The 19,881-nt window shown below is 36.9% G+C and overlaps 1 protein-coding gene across 2 annotated transcripts; it reads left to right on the top strand.

The window, feature by feature from the left end:
* The first annotated feature begins 1,757 nt into the window (after positions 1-1,757).
* Positions 1,758-18,076, top strand: LOC109074209 (epithelial membrane protein 2). Of its 2 annotated transcripts, none has more exons than XM_019090266.2 (5): positions 1,758-1,914; positions 14,001-14,115; positions 14,478-14,574; positions 14,751-14,891; positions 16,562-18,076. In XM_019090266.2, exons 2-5 carry the CDS (start codon positions 14,038-14,040, stop codon positions 16,729-16,731), a joined length of 486 nt encoding a protein of 161 aa, XP_018945811.2. In that variant the 5' UTR covers positions 1,758-1,914; positions 14,001-14,037; the 3' UTR covers positions 16,732-18,076. The 2 variants fall into 2 exon arrangements, with proteins under 2 accessions (XP_018945811.2, XP_018945812.2); XM_019090267.2 differs by lacking the exon at positions 1,758-1,914 and adding an exon at positions 12,243-12,287.
* Positions 18,077-19,881: the final 1,805 nt, after the last annotated feature.

The following is a 19,881-nucleotide window of genomic DNA, read 5'->3' as shown; positions in this document are numbered from 1 at the left end:
GCAAAAAAGAACCAGTTTTCATCTGCGTGATATGATTAAATAGGGGTTGTTTGTTTCTGTATGCTTTTTGCAGCATAAATGTGGGCTGTGGGTAAAAACAACTCTCTTGGCAACTCTTTCAGAATGTTATTAGTTGTATTTCTGCTGTCTTCAACTGAACAATGGTACTTCATAAGCCATCGTGGATGTAAATATAGCATGAGCAAAGTTTGCCTGCTCTGTAATCACTGCAGAATACACAAAATGACAGCTGAGCGACAAAAGAGGAATGCATTGACTTGAGTGGAGTTCACATGCTGGGAAACACTTATTTCCAGAATGGAGATTTGCATTGTTAGTTACCGATTCCATTATAAGAATTGTAGGCACAAAAGAACATGTCTAAAAATGATGCTTCAAGTTGTAAATGAGCAGAATCATTGATTAAGACAGGACAGGATTTTTTTGAGAAATGAGAAATCCTATACAGTACTTTAGACAGGCATCCAAGGAATTTTCTGACAACCCCCCCCCCCCCCCCCCCCCCCCCCCATGGATGATAAAGGCATGTCAGGAATTGCTATAAATGTTAACTGGAGACATTAGAACGTATCTTCAAAGTGTTAACGAGATAAGCGTTGCAAATATGTGTAAAAATCCGAGAATGAAAAGTCCAGAATCTTACCTATTTCTACTTTACTTTATATCATATCTTTGTTTTTTAAATGTTCAGAATTCCAAAAACTTTTGAATTTCTTATTTCCAATCTGGAATTTTATTGTAACTACATTGTAACTACATTTTCAGGACTTAAGAGTGCTGGTGATGTAATTTTCCTATAAATTAGGGTTAATTAGTCAACGTTTGCCCACAGTCTTTACTGTAGTTTGAAATGTCATTTGTAAGTTTGAAATCAGATGAAAAATTGGCCCTTTTTGTAAAGAAGCCTCATGTCCTGTGACAGCATCAGGTTTTTACTGAAAGGAAAGTGCTACAGATTATTTTTAAGCACTTTTGTCCTATTCGAGAGAAAGCCAATCAATCCGGTCTTAGTCTGGATCAGAGTCAGTCAAACCTAAAGTCAACTAGCTTAGATCTCATACACACACACACTCAGGAAACTCAGGGAGCCAGAATCCTGGGGATGTAATGCAAAAGGGAGGAGCACACGGGAAATGAATAGACAAATATTTGCAGATGGCTGCAGATGGCATAAAACAATGGTGTATATCAACATCGCTCTGTTACATAATAAATATGCACAGTGGAACTACAAATACACATAGCTACATAGTGCTTATCTATATATAAATGTAGTGAACTATAAGTATTGCAGATATTTTTTGTATTGGATAGTCATCTTGATGTTCACAGAAGCAGCTGTTTAGAAGAACAAGGGAGAGGTAGCAGAGCATTCTTTCCCCTGAGCTAAGACTTTCCCCTGCACTCTTGGTCTTCTTCAACACCACAGAGAACCACATATAGACACACACAAACCACCAACCAAATCTGTCACACACAAAATCACGTGAGAATGAGCAGAAAGATAGATGCGTGAGACATTCAGAGCATGCCGTTTTGGGACAAATGACATACGGTGTCAACTTCTGAAGTCTTACACCTTGTCCAGATTCAAAAGGAAGCATTCCACAATGAATTCTGTACATATACTGTCAACACCTAATGCTTCCAGAAAGCTTCCCCTCCCTCCCTTCCTCAGCACAGCACAGCACAGCACGTATTGAGTTCCAGACCACACCCAACCAGAGTTCTGGGCTGTTCAGGACTTTGAGAGGAGGAGCGCGCACTTTTTCCTCATTTCACTACTACTACGTTTACCCTGCAGTCACGTTCACGCTTGCATCGCTTCATCTCCACGTCTGCCTGCCCTCTCCAAACTATACAATATTTGACCCTTTAGGCTTCTCTTCAGCGGTGAGTGTGAATCATAAGTAACTTTTTCTACATGCATGCAAACAGTTAAAAGTCATAAAACCCTTTGAGAGGATCACAGCATCTTTGATGTCTAAAGTACTGGCTGGAGTAAGTAGGCAGTTGATTTATTGCTGTCTGCAAGGCTTTATTTATGTGTTTGAGACTTTATTGCCTGAAAATGTAAACTGAAGAGAGTTTGTGAGAAAAGGGGCGTTGGCGGTGATGCTTCACTGATGAATCACCAGCTTATACTTATTACTAGACTTAACTTAATATTCTTAGAGGTTTTGTTTACTTATAATCTTTTTAATTCTACTTCAAAGCTAGCAGGAGAATCTAGTTTGACTTAAGTTTTTAGAATAGAAAAGAAAGAAACGTTATGAAAGAGCAAAATAGACCTGTACTTAAATCTCTTCAGGGTTTGTTCTCGTGTTTGGCGGTTGTGCATTTTAAAATCATTTAGAGTTAAGTACCGCCAACTTTGTCTCCCATATCGCCCCCTGGTGAAAGCATTTCATATGTCAGTACAGCCTATAGTGCTTTTCAGATGTTTCATAAGTCATATCTGAACTTCTTTGATGAAATATTTGAAATATGTAATTTATTACAACATATAAGAGGAAAATTAAAGTATCCTATGTATATGTAATATATTTTACCTAATATACTAATTTTACGTTTTTTTGTTTTTGTATTTCCAACTTTTCTAAAAAAATGGTAAACAATCATGTTCCAGCCAAAAGATGTTATAGATTAAAAAAAAGGATCCACCCCCCCCCACCACCCCCCCCCCAAAAAAAAACAGATATAGAGGCTGTGATGTTTTGCGCTTTACAAGGCCAAGTGTTGTTCCTAAGGTGGTGCTACAACTTGTTTTGCATGTTTGATTAATTTTGCATGCGTGGCATTTCATCTCTCTCCGTTGAGTCTGTGAGACAGATAATCGCAGTGCTTTTTCGGTGGCACATTCCAGTGTGTTGCTCGTGGGACTGTTTTGGGGGTGGGGAGTGTGAAGTGTGTTCATGAGGTGCAGCCGTTTTCACTGGACTGGATTTCCGGACCCCCGTTTGCTCTGCTATTACAACACAAACACAGCCGCAGTGAGTGCCATAACTCAAACCGACCTATCAAAAGCCAAACCGCTCCAGGAAAGGATATATGCACGTGCCTTTAAAACACAGTGTGATGTATAGTCCAGCCACCGCGAAAACTCATATCCACCATTATTTGAAACATATTTATCATCCTACTCACAGTTTGTGTGGTAGTCCAACCTATCCATACATCACCCATGCTACAACTCTGTTGTGGGGCCAGTCTGTGTTGGATGATTTGGACAAAGTGATGGCTTATTTTCCATTAATTTTCCATGCTGCAAAAGTGAGAGGCTTTTCCAGTTGCTTATTGACCAAGTTGTTTCCAACCTCAGTTTCTCTCTCTCTCTCTCTCTTTTGTTTTGGGTCACTGATTGATCTACAGTAGCAGAACTGATGCCACTCAGAAATGTGCTGCTTGCAGGGATTTCAAAAGAATAGGTGGCGGGTTTTGTTTGCGGATGGATTGTTTCATTAGAATCTGCTGTCAACGTTTGGATCAGGAAATGCCTCTCCCTTTGGCTGAGCCAAATCTCTGGACACTTTTTTTAACCCTCATGTAAAGCTCAGACTGACTAAGCTGCAGGAGGGGGCGTGTGCCCCTCAATATTTAAAGCCAAATCATGCATCTCTTTTATTTTTGTCTTTTTTAAATAAAAATGGCAGTATGAAATGCCAGTAAATTAAGTATAAGGTTGAATCAGTAACTCAACTAAATGACTCACAACAGCATGTGAAACTATTTGACCGGATGTCCAAACATATTTTCCTGACTTGATTCAGTTTGGATACCATTTATTTGATTCTAAATCATTTGGGTGTATTTTAGTTATGATTTTAATTTTGCTTGTATATGATAGACATTCTACCCGCTGTAAATGATATATAAAAAGATTCAGATTGAGTCAAATTGTTAACTTGTCTTTGTAAACTGATTGTTTGAAAGCTCTGCTGCCTCATGAGTCATTCGTTTTGGGAATTATGTTACATTGGTCACTGTTTTTCATATTTACTAAAAAGAACCGTATCATAGGAGTCATTTGTTTATGAATCATGCAAAATGGGTCACTTTGTGTCATTTTGATTCACCTTAAAATACCGTCTCTTAAAAGTTATTTGTTAATTCATAATTAGACTACATTGGTCAAGTTGAATGTTTGTATTTGTGTGGATAAATAGACTTTTTCTGTCAGTCTTTTTATTTAATCACATTCAGTAGAGAATGCAAACTCATTTCTAGCTGGGGTAAAATGTGTTGTACACAGTCCACGTGCAATATGTTACATGAAGCTGAAAATGTGGTGCTGCTCCTGTTTAACTCGTCAGTTCATGTTCAAATGAAACTCACTGGATTCAGAATTTTAGCTGAAGGGTGACTGTAAAGGACAGGGAGCTGTTTCCTAACTCTATTGCTAATGCTTCAGCAAAAATGTGACAAATAATTTCAGATACTTTAATCTTGGCATGAACTGCTAATGTGTTCTCAGCACCAAAATGCTGTGAAAAAAGCTAGAAAAATGAAGCAGTCCTTTGAAGATGTTTCCATTGTCTTGAGGCTTGGTAATCTTGATTTGTTTTCACCAATTACAGAAAGAATATCACCGAAACAAATTCTTCTCCAGTGACAGGTGGAATCCAGGGTCACTGTTGTGTCACAGACACAGTGGCTTGGAAAATGTGTGAATCGTAAAAGCAGTCTTTAAGTCTGGGACGCTGTGATGTGTTTGCATGTTTTTTGGATTGAGACAATGAATTACATATGTGTTGCTGTGGATTTTGGTAGCCAAATGTGTACAGGGGTGGCACTGCTCAAGCTTAAAGCCCTGTTAGATTATGAAAATCTCTATGAGGAGGTCTTACTTGAGATACCAGTCTTAGCAGAGACCCATACCAGCTTTAAACACAAGAACCATGCCATGTTTAGCAGTAAACAGTCACATTCCATGCTAATATAAGAGAGGAGAAGAAAACGACAGGGCCTTGACAGACATGCACTTAGAGGCAAGAGGGGGAAGTGCTCATGTGGGTGTGTGTCTGTATTGTCGTGCCTTAAGGTGATATAAACTGCATTTTATAATCAGTTGAAAAATCTGCGGGAGGGTGCTTGAGTAAAGCAATAATTTTCATGTTAATGCCGTTTACCGATAATCTATACTACTTAAACATACTATTTTGTTTAAAGAAACACTAAAGTCAATAGTTATGTCAATTCTTTCATTTTGTATAAGTATAATGTAAATTATTTATAACTATTAATTTTTAAAAATTATAAAGTAAAACATCCTTAAAAAATAGGAGGGACTAATAGCGAAAACAGCAACCCAGAAATAGTGTAGAATCTTCCATATTTCTTATTCATTAATGCTGTAAATTTTCTTTATTTAAAATATGTGTAAACCCTTAAATATTTTCCCCTAAGATTTTTGAAAGAAATTAAAAATCTTATTTTGCAACAATGCATTTAATTGATCAAAAGTAACATTAAAGACATTTGTAATGTTACATTTTTAAATAAAAGCTTTTCTTTTGAAATTTCTATTTATCAAAGAATCCTGAAAAAAAAATCACAGATTGTTTTCAACAATGATAAAAATAAGACATTTTATTGAACAGCAAATCGGCATATAAGAATGATTTCTGAAGACTGGTCAGCTTTGGTCAGCTTTACCATGACAGGAATAAATTAAAAATGTAATTTTTTTTTCTGTATTTTTGACCAAATAAATGCTGGTACTTAAAAAAAAAAAAAAAAAAAAGGTAAAAAAAAGTAAAAAACATATAAAAAATCCTACAGACCCAAAACCCCAAAGTTTTGAATGGTAGTGTTTATGACCTTAGTCAGTCTGATTTTAAGGCTTGAGAGCCTCAAAATTCTTCTCTAGTTTGTGGCTTCAGCGCACTTAAGATTTACAACTTGCTGTGAAGTGCACTGTACGAACAAGAAACTCCTTTGGAGTAACAAGAGTTCTCTCTTCATCCCTGCTGAAAGATCAAAGGAGCTACGGAGAATCCGGACAGTGTGAATGCATTAAACACAGTTGTCCTGATTCTCAGCGAGAGGGGTTGTCTGGATGTGGCCGCGGGGGTTCAGCAGCATGTCTTTTGACAGATCCATGTGGGAGCCGTTACTCGTGCTGGCGGCATGTCATTAGTGGAATGCAATGTGAAAACAGGGCCTGAGGCACCTGGGCATGGTTGCCCTGCAGCAGAGCCACAGCAGTGAGATGAAAGCCTATCAGCAGGCCCCGAGTGGGACCCTACCGTGTGTGAATGAGGCTCCTACTGAGATCAGCTGCGGCAGGAACACATGTGCCTTGCCAAAATACACTTCTATTACAAAATGAGGAGACCCTTGTGCCAAAACTGCTCAGAATGGTGTTGAAATATATGTGGAGTACCTCAGGGTTTTGTAATAGGAATATTAAGGCTTCGTACAAGTATAGCATACAGACTGTATTTCTCGCTACGTCATTCTCACTGGAAGTTTGTTTGCTTTTTCCTTTCCTTTTATTTGTGTCGAAGAATAATTTACTGGGTGGGACTAATAGATGATACCCAAAAGAAAGTTTTGTTTGTTCTTTACATTAAACTTCATTTTAGGCAGTAACTCTGGCTTCTGTGTTTTCTCCAAAAATAAGTTTTGTGTTTCCATTCTAGTTCACAAGCACCAGTGGTACTACAGGGGCTGAACAGTAGGGAAAAGATAATCAGAGACGTCAGTAACAGATCTGATTGTCAGCGTATGTTCGGAGTTGTATAATTTCATTTCTTGAGACACTGTAAATGTGAAGTGCAGTTGTTCATTTGAGGCACTATTTCTATCTGACTCAGAAATGAAAAGCTGGTGTAAGTGTAGTTTGGTGAAAGTGAGTTTGATTCAGGCATACTAAATAATATTCTTGTTCATTCTTTTTCATCAAATTTTCATAACTGGATCTTCCAGTGAAATGACTTCTCTCTGGTGATGTATGCTGGACTTCTCCAAACATTTAGTCAGTATAAACCCAATCCCTTTCTTAAAATCAACTGTAAGCTCTCATTTATATCTCACTGTATCCTATCAGCAACTGATAGATAGAACCAAGTCCTGGCTTTTTTTTCCAATAATCCATCTTGAATGTATGTCAATTTTGGTGTGACTTTAAGACATGGTAATAACTGGCAAAATATATTCACATATATTACTATGGCTTGAATTTTGTTTGGTTGAAATTAGTAGGATTGGGGTAAAAATTCACCATTCCTCCTCAATTGGTCCTGGGTGTTAAATAATGGCACAAATACCAGTAATTTGACAAGCGCAAACATTAGTAAATCGTGTTGCATGATTCATTTTAATACTCTCCTCCCATAAATTTTATATCTGAAAGGGAAACTCCTACAAATGTATATTCAATAAGGTCAGGTGCAAAATTACTGTCAAAGCCTTTTTTAGTGCTAATTCTTCACTGCGTGTCTTTAGTAAATCCTGACAGTACTATTTTAACACCAAAAGACGATTTGCGCTGGCGCAAGCTGTTAGTAAATCTGGTCCTGAATTCATTATAAAAAAAATCTGATTAAAAAAAGCATATAAAAAGAATGGTTGCAAATTCTGCCATCATTTACATATTGTTTCAAACCTGTATCTTTCTTTCAAAAATAAATATATTTGGATTATTTTTTATTTTTTTTAATACAATGAAAGTTAATGAGGTCCAGTGTTGTGTGGACCCCAGCATTCTTTAGAATATGTTTTTGTATTCCACAGAAAAGGTTTGGAACAGAATGAGGATGAGCAAATGCTAACAGAATTTTCCTTTTTTTGGTGAACTATTTAAGACACCCAAGATTTAATATTACATATTGAAGTGAGTCATATAGAATATTATTCTTGAAAAAAGTATTGTGTATTGAGTATTGTGGGCAAAGAAAACAAAGGTTGACAGTATTCTGATCACATGACTGAAGTACACAGACGTGCCAAAGATGTGTGGCAGAGGTCTTCACATGTTTACTTGACTTCAAAATGATCCTTGTAGCAATTTGCAACACATACCCCAGATAACAGATCTTAGCTACAGAATACCCAAGATTCCCCCTGACAAATATGCTGTATGGCAAAATGTGTAAAAATTATTATCCTGATGTCTTTGTGTAAACTGCAGCCATCAAACCTTACTAGAGGCCTGTTAGGAAATCAGTTGAATGGGACCCAGCAGGCACATTTTAGTGCTTAATTTTAACTTTATTGAGCAAGAACAGGGCTGCATTTAATTTATGACTGTATTTTAGAACAAACGCCCCTGTCCCTGATAGGATAAACATGAGTGCTTCAGTGGAAATGAGTCTGTGAGAATGCATTGATCTTAATTAGATTATTGTTTATAGTTTTAAGAATGCCTAGCACTTGCTGAAAATAAAGATGTTTTTTATCCATGGCTGTTAACCTTCATGGCTTCACAACTGTTTCAGAGAACATTTTTTTAAGCACATTTCCTTTCATCCAGGCAGTGAAGGACATCTACAATAAAAGGCATGCATGGATTGAATCCACAATAAACTCTGTTCATCATCATTTCTTCCCATTTTTTATCCATTGCACGCTTTTCTTCCCTTTTATCTGCATTCTCTCAGAGAGTGCGAGTTGGTCTCTGGACTGCCAAACAACCTATGAACGGTTTGTTACCTTTGGGCTGACATTTTAAACCGCAGGCCATGTCAAACATACACACTAAAACATTCCCCCTCGTATCCCTCGTTTACTTTGAGGTTTTCCCTCTAGCTCAGCACTGGTAGTTAGGGTCAGGTTAGGTCAAACCGGGTGGTAGCATTTTCTGCAGTTCCCATTTGCATGTTTTTTGTCATCATTTATTGATTTATTTAACAAATGTTGTATTATCTGGACTTCATGAGCAAAATATTTGCACCAGACATAATTCATAAAACACTTTATCCTTTGGATTTCGCACAATGATCTGTTTCCTGAGCAGAGTTATGGATATGTGACTGCGTCGTGTTATTGAGGAACATTCCTTTCTGTGAGTTCATGCTGCTTCTGTGTAAATGCTGCAGGAGAAACAATGATGCACAATGAAACGGGAGTAATTGTCGGGTTTTCTGTGTGTTATCTGCTGCCTTTGACGTCACAGCTCAGGATAGTCAATAGTTTTTGTGGTCAGTGGCAGTTTAGGACACTGAATCACCATAAAATGTATCAAAATAAAATAACAAAAGTTATTAATTTAATTACATTTTTTTAATTGAATCAGTATGTAAACATATCTGCTAATCAGTTCTGATATCCAGCCCTATATATAATTTAATAAATTTCACATTTCAAAAATGTTTTTCTTTCTTATTGTTTGTATTTATACTTGTTTTTTTTATTTCTCATAATTCATTATCAAAATGTTAAAAAAATAAGTGCATTACCATAATTATACCAAAATAAATCTAAAAATAAAATGTACTGTAATCTTTCACTTGTTACAATAGTCAGGTAATTGCGTAAAAAAAGGTTCTGCCCCTCAAAGTCAGCAAATATGCAAATTTGAAAATAAAATGAAACTATTTAGCACATTTAAGGGATAATTCACCCAGAAATTATAATTCTGTCATACAGTAATTTACTCACTTTCATGTAGTTTCAAACCTGGATAACAAAGAAATATTTTGAAAAGTGACTTTTTAAAAAAAAATTGAAATGTAAAAAAAGACCTACTCATAAATGAAATAGAATAAAACTGCATAGTTTAATTGAATCAGTATGTAAACATATCTGCTAATCAGTTCTGATATCCAGCCCTGGTCATAAATGATGTACACATGCCCTGCATGGATTAAAGCTGCAAAGCTTTGCTGGATGGCATTGAAGCTTTCCTTCTCATCTCAATCATTTGTTCCATGACAGCAGTTTCTGTTTTCAGCAGTGGCCGACTTGGAAGTCTGCTGGAGACTGCGGCTTTTATGAAAAAATAACATTAAAAGTGAAACTCAAGTCAGCGTTTTCCACCAAGCTTAGGGGAAATGAGCAGGAGCTCCATAGTGTTTACACATACACACTCATATGCAGACATTTCCCAGTGCAGAAATAAGTCGACATGGCTTATCTGCTACCTTTTAAAGCACTGACTCCAATTAATTAACTAATGATGGTTGGTAAAATCTCTGGAAACCTCTAGGCTTGAGAGGTATGGCTGTCATTATCATCCTGCAGGATTGTACATAGCAAAGTGAAACTCCACAGCAAGTTTCCAAGACAAACGCTCATAGGTTTTCATGTCTCAGCCTATATAAACTTGAACAGGGCCTCAGCCCCCATTTTAAGGCTGAGCTAAATGCTGGATTTCTGGATTTTTCTCTGTCTTGTGCAGCTGTAGTACAGATGTCTGTGATTTGACCTGATCCTGACTGACTGATCTAATGTACAGAAATGACATTTATTCATAAGCCACACTAAAAGCCACACAAGGTGTCTAGATTGTATGTTTACTTTCTGCAGTTCTTCCTGCCCTCACAAATCCAGATCCATCATTTAAGGAAATATACCAGATCCAATTCAAGTTCAGCAGTGTTATTTTAAGTATTATTTATTTACTAAAGTAGTTTTCATTAAAGGGCTCATATGATGCGAGTTCAATTTTTCCTTTCTCTTTGGAGTGTTACAAGCTCTTGCTGCATAAAGAAGATCTGTAAAGTTGCAAAGACCAAAGTCTCAAATCCACAGAGATACTTTTTATAAAAGTTAACCATGGCCTCCTAAAACGCCTCGTTTAAATGCCCCCACATCTCTACGTCACGATGTGGGAAGATTTGCATAACACCACCCAAATGTTTACGCAAAGAAAGAAGGCATAACATTGATTCTCGCTGATGACACCATGTTGTGTTTCACTGTGAAAGCCAAAATACTTTGTTTGGCCTTTCAAAAGAGGACACAACTAGAAATCACTGTTCCAGAACAGTCCAATCCAACAGAAGGACAAGTACTCTTTCCTGTGAGAGTCGCCTACAATGCCGTCCTTTCTCAACATGCTGCCAATAGAGCTTAAATTGTACTGAATTTTCCTTTAAGACCCTTGTGGTCATGGTATCGCCGCTTTTGACGGTTACAGGTACACAGTTCCTGTGAAGGCTGACGTGAATCACCCGTGAAGCTGATTCCACGCTTGCCGTTGGCCTCGGTGAACCTCTACAGTAGATCTTTTGTTCCTGAAAGGCCTGAGGGAACTGTGCATAGACGATTATCCCTCTGTGTAGCCAACACACAATTTTCAGTATGTTCTTCCACGTGTATTCTGTGTTTGGTGGGCCTCTGCCTAGTCAAAGAGTTTCATTTTCCTCCCTTAACCATCTAACAGGAATTTTCTTCCTCAATTTCCCACCATTCACAGAGCCGCTAGTGACATAAACAACAAAACACTGGTTCTCTGTGTGTTAAATGCCACATTTGCGCCATTATGGATTTCAACAAACTAACAGATGCCGCCCAGCAACTCTTGAAAATGCAGTGATCCTAACAGACTGCTACAGTCTCAGATGAAAAATGCATAAAGGAGTAACTTTGACACCTTAATTAAGAAAGTCAAGTCTTCTTCTTTATAACTACTAGATTTGTTTTGCTTTTGCATTATTTTTGAAGCTTGAAAGCTTCAGTCTCCATTTGTTGTAAAAGCATGATTCAAATATTCTCAGTTTATTTGATTTTATTTATTTCAAAATCTCAGAATCATCTGCTCAACACATTTCCTGCTTCAGATCACAGATTTTTGGACAGCATGTTTTGAGTTTTTGGTCTTATGTTCCTCCTCCCCTGGCTCCTCCCCTTCCAACCCTCTTACGCCCCTCAGTACAACACAGGAAGGCAGCTGAAGAGAAAATTAAGACCATGTGTGGACCGAGTACATGATATGCTACGATTTAATGAGACCAGCCTCCCACTTTACACTCTATAGAGACAGATAGCTAATGTATAGCCTGAGGGGGTGAAGGTCTCCAGAGGATTTCCACTACAGGCTCTGAATAAATGACCAACATTCTCAGTCTTTATTAATGCCTACACTTAATTTTGCTCCCAGTACCTTCCCTGACCTTAGAAGAAACTGTGAAAGTTAAAAAGAGAGGATTTTCAGGCTTGTGTTTGTAAAGACTGCTCTGAGAAACTTCTACTAGACGAGCGTCATCCTGTATCCTCCCACATTGTGCCTCCCTTGTGTACTAAGGCTGGCTTCCTCTTCCGACTCGGGTCTCTTTTAGTATGACCACGTTGGCTGAATCTTTCTGGCTCGGTTGTGAGCGGTAGGTTTCTTTGCTTTCTTTCAGATAAGCTCAAACAGAAATCCTCCATTCTTTTACCATTTTCCCGCCTAAACTCTTTATTGCTCAAATGCCACACCCTGACTTCCACATCCCATCTTAAAGAGACAGTTTACCCACAAACGCAAATTAGCCATTATGACTTCCTCTCTTTGACACCAAAGGAGAAGTTAATCATGATGTCCAGTGGTTTTTTTTTCTACAAGTTGTGTGTGGGGATGTCAGATAAATAAATAAATATATAAATATTCCCCACTTGATGCTTCTTGATATCTGTGGAGAGTTTTCACATCTTAGCTCAATGGCGCCCCCTCAGGTTAGATTCATACACCTGGAGCAAAACAGCTTCATCTTAGTTAAGATTGTAGTTATTGATGATCTGGTTGTGTATAAGCTGTATAATAAGGAAACAGATTAAACGAGGAAGATTTTAAAGGAGGAAAACATCATCTTTAACAGCTGGTTATATCACGGTTTTCTTTCACAATGTTCATTTACCTCCTTCTGTATCCTTTTTTATTACCAAGAAAAAAAAAAACAGAGATTTTTATTATATTTTCTGGACACTACATCTGTTAAATCCTTCAGTCGTACATCTGTTCCTGCTGCAGTAAGCCTTGCCTAGTCTTGTTGTATTTTAGAGTTTACAGTTTGTCTATCTAGTTAACATTGCTATAAGTGTCTCAAATAAAATCATGTAAATGTAAAGGATTTTGTATCCGAGCAAAAAGATAAAAACCTTGTTCACCACATATGGTTTTTGTGACATGTATTTTACAGATATAGTGCTGAGGTGATATAGTCCTTAGGGGTGTCTTTTTTAACTTTATTGTATCCTCAAGTACTGAGCATTAAAGCACTTCAGAGCAAAAAATGGGTTTTCCACCTCCAGTATAAACTTACAGCCACTATACAAGCTGAAGGAGGAAAAAAAGCCATTCATAAATGGCTCGGAGCGGCTCTGGTGCAGGCTGAGATGTATAAGCTGTCTGTATTTGGCCGTAGTGCAGTGAATCATGGGAAGCTAATTTAGCAGCTGACTCTGAGGCTCATGTGTGTGACGTAAGCAGAACCTGACTGCATGTGAGGTTTTAGACTTGCCTCCTATCTACTTGAATGATCCATTAAATCTGACAAAATCAGAAATGTAGCTTCTTAAACTCGAATCACGCTAAAAACATTTTATGAAATAATATCAAATGGTTTTAATGTATTAACGGATATTATTTTAAAAGGAGCAATGCATAAGTATATATTCTTCTTTGTTAACGTTAATACAAAATAGCTCTGTTTATTGTTAATTAATGTTAACTCGGGTCATGTTAACAGATTCTGGTATTATTGGTAATAATTTTAATTTTACATAAACTAAGATTGTTACATGCTTTGGGGGTATTTATCATTGTTAACTCATGTAATGTATTTAAGTTAACAGGAACCTTATTGTAAAGTGTTACTAAATAATTTAAAAATAATGTTTATCTTTTGATTTCTTGTCATTGGTGAAAAAAAAAATACTTGTGGATAAGCACTTCCAAGGTCAAAGTGCAGAATAAGAGTAGGTTGTTCAGATTGGCACATGGTGATTTTCCCACCAAGAGAAGCAGAAAACAACAGTTCCCGTTCTCAGTCTCAGCTTTGTATTCATTTAACAGGATTTTTATAACATTCTCATATCTTTCTTTTCCCGCCCAGATTCTCCTGCTTTTGATTTTCTGCTCCACCATCAGCCATGTTGATCATTTTGGCCCTCATCATCCTCTTCCACATCACCTCAGCAATACTACTCTTCATAGCAACCCTCAGAAATGTAAGTTGATCTTCTTCAGTCTTTTTTTGCTTAGTCTGCTATAAGCACTGGTACTGCTCAGTGTTATTGGCGGGGATTTCAGAAAAAAGCCCAGTTTAACTCATCTAGCACCATTTCTGCTAAGGTTATCTCAAATAATCTGTTGATCTACAACAGCGCATACTGTAAAATGTACTGCGATAACAACTGTATTCATTTTATTTAAGAAGTACACTTTTCTATACATGTATGCATATTATATACTTTCTAATAAAAATCTGTAAAGCTTATTTGGATTTTATAAAATGATCTTAAAAACACAGTATCATGAAAAAGGACATTCTGAGTTTATATTCTGTCTATATATTCTCCATCTTTTCCAGGTATGGTGGGTTTGGGAAGATTACACCTTAGATCTCTGGTATCACTGCAACTCCACAGGCTGTTATGATATACCGAACAGTGCAACCGTTGATGCAGGTAAGCCTTGAATATCATAAAATCGAAGTCAAATATAACCACCATTTACCTTGTTCAGAGCAAAATGTCATACAGTATAAATGCTTGTGTTAATGGGCATTGTTTAAAGTTGTTTATTGATAAAACTGGGCAGAAGAAGACACTTATTGCCTCTTGGTTCTCTTCCTCTTTATCAGCCTATCTTCAGACTGTCCAGGCCACCATGATACTGGCCACTATCTTGTGCTGTGTGGGTTTCTTTGTCTTTATCCTTCAGCTCTTCCGTCTGAAGCAGGGCGAGAGATTTGTCTTCACGGCCATCATCCAGCTCTTGTCTGGTGAGTTCATGCCCACAGTATATATTTCTAATCATTGTTAGCAGCACAATTGCTGTTTCTTATTGTCTACTATGCAAGGAAAATGTACAATCAGTCATTCATTGTGCAAAATCACAGGTCAATAGGGGTCTTAAAGCACCTTGAAGTATTTGTGCTGTTGTTTTCATGCCATCTTTCTAGTATGTAAATTGACCCAGCTTTGAAGCACTTATTTTGTAAGATTACCATTTTTTATCACAAGTACATCTAAAGAAATAGTTCATACAAAACTGAAAGTTTTCTCACACTCAGATCATCCAAGACACAGATGATTTAGTTTCTTCTTCAGATCAGAATTGGAGAAATTTAACATTGCATCAGTTGCTCACTAATAGATCCTCTGTAGTGAATGGGTTCCGTCAGAATGAGAGTTGATAAAGCTGATAAAAATATCACTATAATCCACAAGTAATTCACACCACTCCAGTCCATCACTCAATGTCTTGTGAAGAGAAATCCTGCATGTTTGTAAGAAACAAATCCATTATTTTAGTCGTTTTTCCACTTCAAACCATTTCTTCCAGCTAAAACGTGAGTCCTGTATTCATAACCAAAATAGTCAAAAATATTTTTAAAAGGGGTCGTATGATGCAATTTCAAGTTTTCCTTTCTCTTTGGAGGGTTACAAGCTGTTTGTGCATAGATAAGATCCCTACAGTTGCAAAGACTAAAGTCTCAAACCCAAAGAGATATTCTTTATAAAAGTTAAGACTCGTCCACACCCTCCTAATACGCCTCATTTAAACACACCCCCACATGTCTACGAGAATACATTCTGTGAGAAAACAAAAATAACAAATTTATTCAACAATTTTTTTCTCTTCTGTGTCATTCTCCGCTGCGCATTCATGAGAGTACCATGATGCATGCATGTGGTGCTGCTGACGCAAGAGCCGCTGTTCAGTTTACAAGCAGAGGAAGATGCACGCAAACATCATCATTCGTAAACATCTGAAGATTTCAACAGAGAGGATGACTTGCAAATTTCTACCCAGCCTTATTCGAACCAGATTATATAGCCTGATCGCACAGCAATTCATACATCCGACTTTACTCATACAAATTCATATGATTTTTGCTAAATTGTACGCATTTTACATATGAATTTGTACGAATGACATACACCAAACCCTGTCCCAAAACCTACCCTTCACTGGGGTGTAGAGAAATCATACAAAATTGTATGAATTAGCCACCTCGTAAAAAGTGTATGAATTGGTCATGAGATAGTGTTGGAATATACAGACGATGAACTAAGAGAGATGGACATTCTACCTCGGAACGCTGACTCCTGCGTCAGCGTTACTTTCCTGAAAGCGCGTCAGAGACTGACATGGAAGAGAAGAAGTTGTTGAATGAAGGCTCTATTTTTGTTTTCTTTGTGCAAAAATATTTTTTGTAGCTTCATAAAATTATGGTTGAACCACTGATTTCACATGGACTATTTTAATGATGTCTGAACTAGCTTTCTGGGTCTTGAACATGTCAGTTGCATTGCTGTCTGGGTCAGAGAGCTCAGGTTTAGAACAACAGGAGGGAGAGAACTTAATGACAGAATGTTAATTAATGGGTGAGCTATCCCTTAAAATTCTACCAACCAACTGAAAATATCCCTTTTTTCCCTTCCACAGCTTTCTGTGTGATGACCGGTGCATCCATCTACACAGCAGAGCACTTAAGCTTCAAAGAGAAACATTTTGAGAAAGGAGACTACGGATACTCCTTTGTCGTGGCCTGGGTCGCGTTCCCCATGACGCTGCTGAGTGGCTTGATGTATCTAGTGCTAAGAAAACGCAAATAAAGCACAACACACCACCTCACTAGCTGCCACCAGCTACAGCCTTAGCCAAGAGACTTTATTTGTAATGATACTTGTTTTTATATGTAGATTAAATATTTGCCAAAGTTAGAATGAAGTAGATGATCTCATAATATTAATCACTGAATACTGGAAACTTAATTCGATTTTATTCATAGTATGTCACATTTTTTAACCTTGTTGTGTATAATTTAGCTTTACCTGCCCAGTAAAAGAAGTGCTGTGATTTAGAGAGGTAAAATAGGCCGTGGAAAAAGACATGAGTGGGAGATATAATAGGACATACATTTATAAAATTATAACGTGGAACCACTATGGGCTCAACATGTATTCATACACAATGCATGATGTGAAATTGGCCTTATATGTAACATGCTAGTGTGATGTTTCCTGGTCATTATATGTGCCCACTCTCAGAAAAAAGGTACAAAAGTTGTCACTGGGGCAGTACCTTTTCAAAAAGGCACACCTTTGTACCCAAAGACTCCATATTGGTACCTTAAAGGTATATATTAGTACCTAAAGTGAATATATTAGTACCTAAGAGGTACAAAAGTGTACCTTTTGAAAAGGTACCGCCCCAGTGACAGCTTTTGTACCTTTCTTCTGAGAATGTGGGGAAAAAGTCATTCAAAACTAAATCTGAATGAAATATTGTGCTGCCAGTTTGCTGAGCACTGTATCATACTTGAAGTTGAACAAATTATCAATATTGGTGGCACGATGTGTTCTCGTGTATAGATTTTTTTTTTTTTTGTAAAATAGTCTTTTAGTGTTGACTAATTATATTGCATGTTTTTGTATTTGTTTGCAGCATTTAATTTGAAATCACTATTAACAAAAGTACAGATTTGTAGTTCTTTTAGGCATTCTGTTTGATTAGGGCACTTGGGATTTATGACATATTCATGCAAATAACCTTAAGATGATGGTGTTGCTGAAGCACACCAATGGTTTGAGTTTTTCTTTTCCTTGTGTAATCATTTCATCCTCAAATCTGCTATGGAATAAGAAGTAATTAGCTATTATTATTTAGGCGAAAGTGAAGTTAAGCTGTATTTATTAAGACTAACTGCATTGTTTCTGTTAATATATTTTGTAATGAAGTATTATATCAACAGGCCTGAACATGTTTGTATAATGCTTAATTTTCAGAAGATTTTAATGAATATTAGTGAAGGCTTTTGTAATTGGAATGAAAACACAATGGCAGCTTTGTTTTTAAATGTCTGCTGAGTTGTTCAGGTCAGGTCTGTTTCTGGAGACTGATCCCCACCAAGGGCTTAATATTGTTCTTTTTTAATCAAATAAATGTATTTTACATTAACAAATGGTTTGTGACTCTTTCTGTTCTGATGTACAGCAAATACTGTATGATATGATCTGAAGCATTTTAGTCATGAAAAAATGTCAATGTTAAAAAAAAAACATGCAAAATAATTTTGCCAAAATATTACATATGTACATAACATTTTATGTCATAAAACATTTGTTTGACTCTATATTGAGCATTATTAACCTCTTCAGCTCTGCGGAATATTTTGAAATTTTTACTGATTTTGGCATACCTGGATTTAAAAGAGCACCCTAATCACAGACATTGGAGTAAATTGATAAAAATGGTCTCATTTCATAGTAAACATCCTAAATTTTAACACATAGGTGGAATAATTAATGTTTTTCATGGCATTTTTCAATAAGAGCTCAGGTGCGGTAAGCCTATGTGTTTTTCAAAGACGTTTTAGAAAATGGGCCAAGTACCGAAACAAACTTGTAGCCAATCAGCAGTAAGGGGCGTGTCTTCTCATGATGTGGAGGAGAGAGCGCTCAGTGCACAGGACGAGCTGAGCGATGACAGAAAGAGTGATGGCGGATAAAAAAAACAGAGGAAGGATAAAAAAGCTATCAAAATAGGGGGGAGACCCTTTTGGGGTTGGGGCGTGTTTGTTTTGGTCATTTGAAATATCAACATTGGCTACCAGAAATCACAAGGTGTTCGCGGGTCCTTAAAAAGTCTTAAAAGGTCTTAAATAAAGTTTTCCTAATAAAAGGCCTTAAAAAGTCTTAAAATATCTTAAATTCAGATTCGATGGGTCTTAAATATTTTTGGTTGCATTAAGTCTGATAATCTTAATGACCGTTTACGATCATTGGACAGACCTGCGGACAGTTACTGCGCCATCAGACAGAATTGCAGTAGCAGAATACACATTGAACTACCTTCTTTGTTAATATAATGTTCTCAATAATAAAAAATAAATAAATATAGGTCAAGCTCCAGCCAGCCTCCTAGCTAGTTGAAAAAATTTATTTATTTTTACTTGCAACAATTTTGCACTGTCACTGTATTTCCAGTGTCAATAGCAATTTTTTTTCCAGTAATTATATACACAGTTGTTTACACAAACATAAAACAAGGTTACACCAATAACATGTAAATGAAGTGGGCAAAAAGCTAAATTTATAAATTCATATTTTGAAATGGGGAATTATCTGAACACATATGAGCAGCCTCACCTTCTGTTGAAGGTTAAGCTTGGAAGTACTGTTCCACAACAGTTTCATTTTGAGAACTTATTTCCAACACTGAATGACATTAAAATGTTCCACTAGATTATTATTATTAGTGACTTTGTTTTGCACACTTTGCATCTTACATTAATGTTTAAATGCTCTAGCGCAGTGGTCCGTGTATCTTTTGGTCATTTGATTTTCTACATAAAAAGAAATAAAGAGAAATGAGAAACGGTTTGATTTTCGTTTTGTTTAAAAAATGGAAAACTAAAATTTTGCTGGATTTTTCGTATTTTTGTTTATGGGTAAAAAAAACACACCATTCATCAATACTTTACTTCAACGATACGGCTAGGGGTGTAACGATTCATCGATATGGATCGAAACACACATACACACGGCAACCACGAGCTCAGTTCATTTTCAACAGCAGAGAAGCAAGCTGAGTTTATTAATCCTGCGGATTCTTTACACGGACCCGCAGTGCTTCCCAAACCTGCCCTGTAACTTTTGTATGCCCCCTTATCTAACACACCTGATTCCACTCATCAGCTCGTTAGTAGAGACTGCAAGAACTAAATTGGGTGTGTCTGATTAAGGAGACATACAAAATGTTCA

The sequence above is a fragment of the Cyprinus carpio genome, chromosome B3 (assembly GCF_018340385.1).
Source record: "Cyprinus carpio isolate SPL01 chromosome B3, ASM1834038v1, whole genome shotgun sequence".
Taxonomy (NCBI): domain Eukaryota; kingdom Metazoa; phylum Chordata; class Actinopteri; order Cypriniformes; family Cyprinidae; genus Cyprinus; species Cyprinus carpio.
Note: the sequence above shows the minus strand (reverse complement) of the source record. Positions and strands in the feature narration are given on the sequence as shown.

Coding starts and splice junctions, on each gene's coding strand:
- LOC109074209 (XM_019090266.2), top strand. CDS start 14,038: ATGTTGATCATTTTGGCCCTCATCATCCTCTTCCACATCACCTCAGCA. Junction 14,116..14,477: donor TCATAGCAACCCTCAGAAAT/GTAAGTTGATCT, acceptor CATCTTTTCCAG/GTATGGTGGGTTTGGGAAGA. Junction 14,892..16,561: donor CATCATCCAGCTCTTGTCTG/GTGAGTTCATGC, acceptor TCCCTTCCACAG/CTTTCTGTGTGATGACCGGT.